The sequence below is a fragment of the Giraffa tippelskirchi genome, chromosome 4 (assembly GCF_054371585.1).
Source record: "Giraffa tippelskirchi isolate mGirTip1 chromosome 4, T2T-mGirTip1v1.2.pri, whole genome shotgun sequence".
In the NCBI taxonomy this organism is placed as follows: Eukaryota; Metazoa; Chordata; class Mammalia; order Artiodactyla; family Giraffidae; genus Giraffa; species Giraffa tippelskirchi.
Window position 1 is genome coordinate 128,480,463 of NC_137278.1, and position 8,209 is coordinate 128,488,671.

Here is an 8,209-nt window from a genome sequence, read left to right on the forward strand (position 1 = left end):
GCAGAAGTTGCAGAAGAGGAGGTTCTGGAACCAGTGAGAGCGTGTCCAGAAACTAGCTTCAAAACAGATGCCTGACTCTCGCTCCCAGGACTGAGGAGGCCGGGGGGCTCTGAGCAGCCTGCCCCTCTCCCCACCTGGGAGAGGGTCCAGCTGATCTTCTGCCTGCAGAAGTGCTCCAGGAGATGGGCACTCTCCCAGAGGGCAACCGCCCCCTAGACAATCAGACAGTGCCGAGAGGTGCGCTGTCCCCTGAAGCAGCAGCTGCAGCGGCCAGTGGAGGCTGGAGGTCCCCAGGCAGCCCCTCGACCACAGCCACAGCTGTCACTGCAGCCCAAGCAGGAGCTGGAACAGGTGGCTCGACCCCTGGAGCAAGGGTACATGGGGCAAGGAGAGGGGCGGCAGCAGGTCAAGTGCTGGCCAGAGCACTGGCTGCAGGCACTGTGGGGATAAGTCAAGGGAGGACAGGCGGGGCAGGGAGGGCAGGAGCAGGTACAGGGTGGGCCCGGGAGGCCGGGACAGGAGGGGCAGGGAGCTGCGTAGGAAGGATAGGCGGTGCAGGAGCAGGTGGGAGGGGGACAGGCCGGGCAGGGGCAGGCACAGGCAGAGTGGGGGCAGGATGGACAAGGGGAGGCAGCTGGTGGGCCGTGTCCAGAGGGCGCAGGTGGCTGTTGATGGCTGGCTTTCTTGTTCCGAGGTCCCAGACGTAGGCCCAGAGAGAAGTCCATTCAGCGGCAGGGAGCTGCCAGGCTGGGGGTTGGGTGAAGGGGAGGGTAGGGGTGGGGTCAGAGTAGGGACTGTGGGGAGCAGGGGTGGGGGCAGGATTAAACCTAAGACACTGCTGAGCCTCTCTGAGCCATCAGGAGCTCAGACCTCCCCAGCTAGCCCTCCCCTTTCCTGATTGCTGGCTCCCCTCCCCTCCACAGAGAACCCTCCATGGGCACCAGATTAGACCAAGTCCTCTATGATGTGCACTCGTCACGCCTCTGTCCTTTGTTTACTGTTCCTTCTGCTCGGAACGCCCTTTCTCTTTTCTCTACCTGGCAAGATCCTTTTCATCTCTGAAGACTTCCCCTTTATTCAATCAAAAAGTATTTCTTGAGCTCCGGGCACCTGACACCTGCCCATCACTCTCCAGTCCTGATAGCCAGAATGACTGCTTCAGACTTCCAAACAGTCCCCAGCAGAGACACAGGGCAGTGGCAGCAGCACAAGCAGATGCTCTGAAACTCTGCCTGGGATATTGGTGGCAGCTGGCGGGGAGGGGGGAGACCTAGGTTCTGGGAGTTTCCAGACAGGGCAAGTCCCAGGTGTCAGGGAGAGGAGGAGGGCCTGGCTGTCTCTGGGAGCCTGACAACCAGCCTGGACAATTATTATTGGAGGGCCTGTCATGCAGCAGGTACTGGTCATGTTACAGAGCAAGATAGTGAGGTTTCCTCTTATGGAGTACCCTTTAAAGTGAGGGGTGGGGCTGGGTGGGGACAAAAAGCAAACAGGTAAACAAATAAATACATTAGCTTGTCTAGGAGCATGGAATGGCTGTGAAAAAAACCCAGAGTGATGTGATACAAAGTGACTCAGAGAGGTGGATCCTTTAGAAGGAGCAGCTAGACTGCCACCACACAGTCAGCTCCAAGGGCCCTTAAGGATTTGGGAGGAGATAAAAGTCCTGGCAGATCACAGGAGAGCAGCCTGAGGCTGACTGGAACCCAGATGGCTGGACTGTGCGGAAAACAAAAGCTGAGAAGAGGGTAAGGAGGCCTGGAAAAATTTGTGATAGAAAAATTCAGTGGCCCGGCTCCCTGGTGGTCCAGTGGCTAAGACTCTGCGCTCCCAATGCAGGGGGCCCAGGTTCGATCCCTGGTCAGGGAACTAGATCCCACATCTCAGCTAAGAGTTTGCATGCCTCAAGTAAGAATGTACAGGCCACAACTAAGACCTGGCACAGCCAAATAAAGAAAGAAAGAAAGAAAATTCAGTGGTCAGGGACAGTGCCACTGAGAAGTGACATTTTAGCAAGGACCTGAAGAAAGTGAGGGAGAGAGTGATGGAGATGGCTAGTGGAAGAACATTCCAGAGAGGGGGACAGCAAGTACAAAAAGCAAAGAGGAGAGTCATATGGCATAGGTAGAGAGCCAGGTAGAGGCCTGGGAGCCACAGCAGTAACTTGGATCTTACTCCAAGGAAAAGAGAGAACCACTGAGAGTTTTAGGCAAGAAAGGAGTATGGGTCTTCTTGATTTTACACCTGCTCCTGATTAGAATGTTCTACTTCCTGTGTAACTGGTACAACCATTTGGGAACACAGTTTGGGATTATCTGATAAAAATTGAGATTGCCTGCACATACACTTTGACTCTTAGCTTTATAGCCTAGAAAAACTCTTGCATGTATGTGTTGGGAAATATATACAAAAATGTTCTTAGTAGCATTATGGTAGCCCAAACTAGAAACAACTCAAACTTTCACCAACAGTAGAATAAAAAAAAAAAATTGTGGTATATTCATGCAACTGAATACTCTGCAACAATGAAAAAGACAGTTATGTGCAACAATTTGTATCTCTCTCACAAACAAGTTGAACAAAATAAGTCAGACAGGAAAGGGTAATACAGTGTCATATATATATGTCATTATATAAACCTCAAAAACAGGCAAAATTAAGTAATATTATAAAGGGATGCATACATAGGTGCTAATACTATAAAGAGAAAAAAGGAAATAATTATCCCAAAAGTCAGGATGGTGGTTACTTCTTCAGAGAGGAAGAGGATGATGGGAGAGTCACACGGGAACCTCTGGAGTAGGAAATACTCTATTTCTTGAGCTGGATGGCAGTTGAGTAGGTATTCACTTTATTCCAATTTATTCTGTATACTGTTCATAATATATTTCTATACTCTTTTATGAACAGAAAATAGAAATACTATTTCTTTTCTTTTTTAAAGTTTATTTATTTATTTTTATTGGAGGATAGTTGCTGCACAATATTGTGATGCTTTTTGCCATACATTAGTACGAATCAGCCATAGGTATATATATGTGTCCCTGAACCTCCCTCCCCACCCTATCCCTCTAGGTTGTCACAGAGCACCAGCTTTGTGTGCCCTCCTTCATATATCAAGCTCTCACTGATCATCTGTTTTACATATGGTAATGTATATGTTTCAATGCTATTCTCTCAAATCATCCATCCCTCCCTCTCCCACTGAGTCCAAAAGTCTATTCTTTACGTCTGTGTCTCCTTTGTACTACTTCATTCTCTACTCCATGCCACGTTGTTCATATCATCCTGCTGAAGTTAGATACTGCCTAATTCACACACCTATCTCTCCCACCAGACCTTGAGTCAGCAACCTTCCAGATTGCTGGTCTGGCACCTATCAGTGGCTGGCATAGAGCAGATGTTCAATAACTGTTTTCTGAATTGGGTTGAATTGAACTGAATTTTCCAAGTCTCATCTCATGGAGAGGTGGGCAGCTACAGAAGAAGAAGAAGCCTGTGGTGGTGAGGAGAGCTCAGGACCACCAAGACCTAGGTTCCCATCTTAGCTCTGCTACATCCTAGCTGTGTGATATTGGGCAAGCTGCTTAACCTCTCTGGTTCTCAGTTCCCTCCTCCGTGAAATGGGATGATAACTGCTACTTCTCTGGACCGCTGTGTGGATTAAGTGAGTAATGTACATGCCAAGCATAATGCCTGGCATATAGTAGGTGCTCAACAAAGGATAGCTTCCCAACTCCCTCCCCACAGCCTCCCATCTTTTCTTCAAAGGAATCCACTAGAAAGGGCAGCCAGACATCAAAGGTGGTCCCTGAAGGTGGTCCTACATCCACAGGGCCCCTTGGGGCTAAGGCAGAGATGTAGTCTGGAGGAGAGCTGGCAGACAGGGAGCTCCCCCTGTAAGTGAAGTGGGAGAGCTGGCAGAGGAGGCAGGACACCAGGGTTCTGGGAGTTTCCATCTAGGGGAAGTCCCAGATGTGGGCGTGGAGGTGCCAGGTTGGCCCCACCCAACACCCTGGCCCCAGGGGGTGTGGACACAGGGAGAAAAAATGGGTCGTTGGAACAGGTCTAGAACTTAACCCCATTTGGTCCCATGACCTCTGTGCCGGTTCCGGAGGAGGAACAGCCACAAAGAAGCCTATTCTGTCCTCAAAGGACCCTCCATCCCTTTTCTTCAGAAAGGAAGAAGCTTGGAACCTTGGTGTCTAAGCTGGAGGAGCTGGAAGCCCCCCAGTGGACAGAGGAGAGATAACCCTGTAATCCGGGATGGAAGTTCTGTACCAAACAGACTGCTCCACCCACCCACAGGGAGACTGGCAGACACCTGGAGCTCTTAGCTCACAGGCTCCAGGCAACCTTGGAGGCAGACCTGCTCCTTGTTCCAGGGAGCGGGACAGGTCAGGGCTGGATCCCAGAGAGGGAGGGTGCACCATCGAACAGCTCAGAGTAGACAGGTTTTCTGTCTGGTGAGGCTACAGCAGGGCAAACTCAAGAGTCCCTCCACCTCAGCATGGGGCCTTGTTTTCTGTATGGAATCTGGGGCCTAAGCTTGTGGATTGCTCCTCTCTATCTGTGCTTCTGTTTCCCTTTCTGGAGGAAGAGATGAAGGAGTGGATGGAATCTTTCCAGGGCAGGAGCACCAGATATCCTAGGGTCTTAGAGCGCTTTGGCTAGTAGGAGGTGCTCACCATCCCTCCCTTGTGGTGTATCAAAGTCCAGCAGAGGAGCAGGAATGGAGGGCCCCTGTTCTTTTGGGGGGAGCAGGGTGGTTGGGAGCCAGGACCCTGATTCCAGGGCCTTTGCACATACTCTTCTGCTGCCCTCCCTTTTCTCCCCTCTGCTCCTCACTTCCTCCCCTCCCCAAAGTCTTTCCTGATTTCCTTGAATACTTGGGCCCAAGGAGATCCCTATGGATTCCTAGGGCCTAGCATATTGCTTGGCATACAGTGGGTGCATAATAAAGATTTGTTGAATTAATGAATGGTGCTGCGTGCTCAGGGAAGAAATTCCTAGAGTTGTTTAGGCTAGTTCTAAAATCCTGTGTTGCAAAGTCAAGGCCTTATTCTGTGGGGATCTGGGCATCTCTGATGCTGGTAAGACCTTCTCCACACAAAGTCATTCACTGGGAGAACCAACAAAGTGGCAAGCAGCAAAATAGGCCTGATTCAAGGGGTAGAATTGAGAAGCACTCAGGGCAAGGCCGGCACCAGCCTCGGCACAGAGCAGTCCTGGGGGAGGAGGTCGGAGGGGAGTGGAGGACGAGAAAGACACGTGTTGTACAAAACATGTTTTCATCATGCTCTCCCTGGGTGCCCTGGTCTCCAAGCCCCGATGGCACTTCCGTGCTTTAATGATGTCCTTGGGGGTTGTAACAGAGCTTTCCCCTCCCTTTCAAACCCCTTCCCACCCCCACCCCTAGACATCTGCCAGCCACCTCTGAGGGTGGTGTGGGACGTCCACCCAGTAGCAGACTGGGCTTGGGCAGATTACCTATTCAGTGTCCTGATGCTGCTGGGGAGGAGGCAAGGGTGAAAATTATGGGTGGGCTACATGGCAAATCAGGGCAGGTAGGCTGGAAGTTTGGATCCATTTTCTCTCCTTTTTGTGATGTAAGGAAGCCTGGTTCTAGGGCCCCCAAGATATCATTTCTCAAGTTGCCAGGGTGATCAAGTGGAGCAACCACAAACAGAGCAAAGCCTAGAACTAGGGATGACCGAAGAGGAGAAACGAGGGGAGCTCTCTCCGCCAGTTTCCAGAGTGGGAGGCCCTCTTCTCAAGCTTCCTCCTGGAATCACTGGACAGAGCACAGACTGCAGCACAAGACGGAGAGAAGAAACTGAACCCCTCACAATACCCCTCTTCTCTGCTCCCCAATCTGCCAGTTTGGTTTGACTTCCAGACCGCTGCAGGCCACAGACCCCAGTCGTTCACTGGGTCCTGGGGAGGAGCGGGGGCGAGGCAATCCCTAGGGGAGGGACCGGCGCAGGGCGGGTCTTCCTGGGCATCGCCCCCTGGCTGCTGTCCTTGGCTGGGGATCACAGAGGCCAGAAAGGCGGAGCCACAGTTTCCAAGACGGATGGATGGACCACCACCCACCAGAGACAAAGACACAGGCAGACAGACAGACAAACCAAGACAATGAGGAAGGCAGAGACAGATGGAATTCCAGACCACTCCCTCTTTCCAGGCCATCCAAGAGTTTTGTCGCCCCCTCCCTTCACCCCCTTAGCTTCCCTGGCCCCATTCGCTGTCCTGGCTGCGTAGTCTCAGAGCTCTAGCTCTGGGGGACCAGCCCCTGAGCCCCTCTAAGAAGGGTAAGGGGAAGAGTTGGGAAAGGGCTACCCAGCAGGGAGAGCGTTCCAGGGGTGGGTGGCGCCTGATTCTGTGTCAGGATGCCCGGCCAGGGGCCAGAGAGGGAGTGGTGCCCTCACCCGGTTCATGAGGACAGGAGACTCATTCACTGTAAACCAAGTACAGATGTGCTGGGAGGGGGAGGGGGAATCAGGGCCACATTCACTAACCGCAGTTGGGCCCGCCCTCCTTCCGCCAGCCGCCACCATCACCAGGGCAGGAGGGGTTAACTTCGCAGCCTCCTGGCAGGATCCCTGCCACACAGGCTGAGTGCCATCCCACCCCAGCCTGGACTCATGGGTCCAACTCCCCAACACCCGCCCCTCCCACACTACTGAGAGCTGCTCCCAGGGTAACCAAGCAAAGTCAACAGCAGCCAGGCCACCTGGGGACGGGACCCTGGAGTATCTATTCCCAGCTCTTCCCACCCCCAGAGTGGAAGGGGGAGCCTGTCAGCACCCCATCAGCATCTCCTGTTCTCCCGAGAGAGCCACAGCAGGCTCCCTCATCCCCCTCCCCTTCATCTGACTCTGGCTACCAAAAGTGGCCTTTCCCTCTCCTGGGAGGGAGGGTACCTGGTCCTCAGGGTAGCAGTGTGGACAAGGTAATTCCAGTACGGAAAATGTGACGCGACCGAGTCAATGTCCCCAGTGCCGGCTACTTGGGACTGTTACTGGGAAGGTCCTTTGGGTGCATCTCCCGCTCAGCCCAGCCCTCCCTCCTGCTGTTGCCCTTCTCCACTCTCTCACTCCCACCCTAGTCCCTGTAAGAGTGTTGGGGCTCTGCGCACAGAGCTTGGACTTCACACTCCCTCCTCTTCTCTGGCTCTGTCATCAGTAGGATGGATGCTGACACCCTGGGTGTTCCCACTCTAGGGTTGAGAGTCTGTGGTGGTCACGTTGAAGTTGGAGGAATGTCCCCATCAGACACTGACATTCACACTGGGTGCGCGCGTGCGCGCACACACACGTACACGTACACACACACACACACACACACACACACACACACACACACACACACACACACACACACACACACACCCCTATCGTCAACAACATTCGTGGCGCATCCACCAGGCCGGTAGGCAGGCAGGCGCTAGTTAAGGCAGACACACACCCTCGGCTTGGGCTTTCTCTCTCACACTCAGCGCAAGGCTCCTCCCACCCCCAGCTACAGTTCCCCGGCCCTCCTCCTCAGCCTCTCCCCTCCAGACCCAAGCCTAAAGGTGGGGATGGCCTTGGCAGCCAGCCGGGGACCCAGGAGCCCTAGCTCCCACAGCTTAATCAAGGCAGAGAGAGGAGGAGGTCTTTAAGCCCAAGCCTTAGAACCCCTACAACCTCCACTAGTTAAACCAGTTTGCTCCTGGGACCTAAGGACCGGCTGGGGTAGGCATGGGGAAGAAGAGTCTACTTTGACACGCAGGTGAAGGCTAAGCGCGGGGTGAAGACAGTGGCTTCTGCTCTGGCGGATCCCTGCGCGGTCAAGCCACCCCTGGGAGGACGTGGAGACAGCCCTCACTGCCTGTCCTGAGGAGGTACAGAGACTGGCCTCCGGGAACCACAGCCCGGCCAGAGGACTCAACCAGTTCCCCCCGCAAATGGCAGGAAGGGGAACAGTGCCAGAGAGAAAGGGTGGCATAATGGGCCCAGGACACTGACCTCTTCTGCCAGCCTTGCCCGGCCTCCCGGGGACGGAGCCACGGAAGCCCAGCAAATGGGAGGGGCAGAGACCCAGGCGTCCCGGGCCGCCCCGCCCCGCCCCGCCCCCCGCCCCCCGCCCCCCAGCCCCAGGGCACCGAGGAGGGAGCCGGGCAGGGGCAGGCGGCAGGGGAGGGAGGAGCGACGGCGGGAGGGGG

At 54.2% G+C, this 8,209-nt stretch overlaps 1 protein-coding gene and 1 non-coding gene across 2 annotated transcripts; one reads left to right on the forward strand and one right to left on the reverse strand.

Moving 5' to 3' along the window:
- Nucleotides 1-212: 212 nt before the first annotated feature.
- On the reverse strand, nt 213-725 carry LOC145547194 (uncharacterized). Its single transcript, XM_081596116.1, has one exon. It carries the CDS (start codon nt 723-725, stop codon nt 213-215), a length of 513 nt encoding a protein of 170 aa, XP_081452242.1.
- Nucleotides 726-1,796: 1,071 nt separating this feature from the next.
- TRNAG-CCC (transfer RNA glycine (anticodon CCC)) lies at nt 1,797-1,869 on the forward strand. Its single transcript has one exon. It is a non-coding gene; the product is annotated as a tRNA-Gly (tRNA).
- The last annotated feature ends 6,340 nt before the right edge of the window (nt 1,870-8,209 follow it).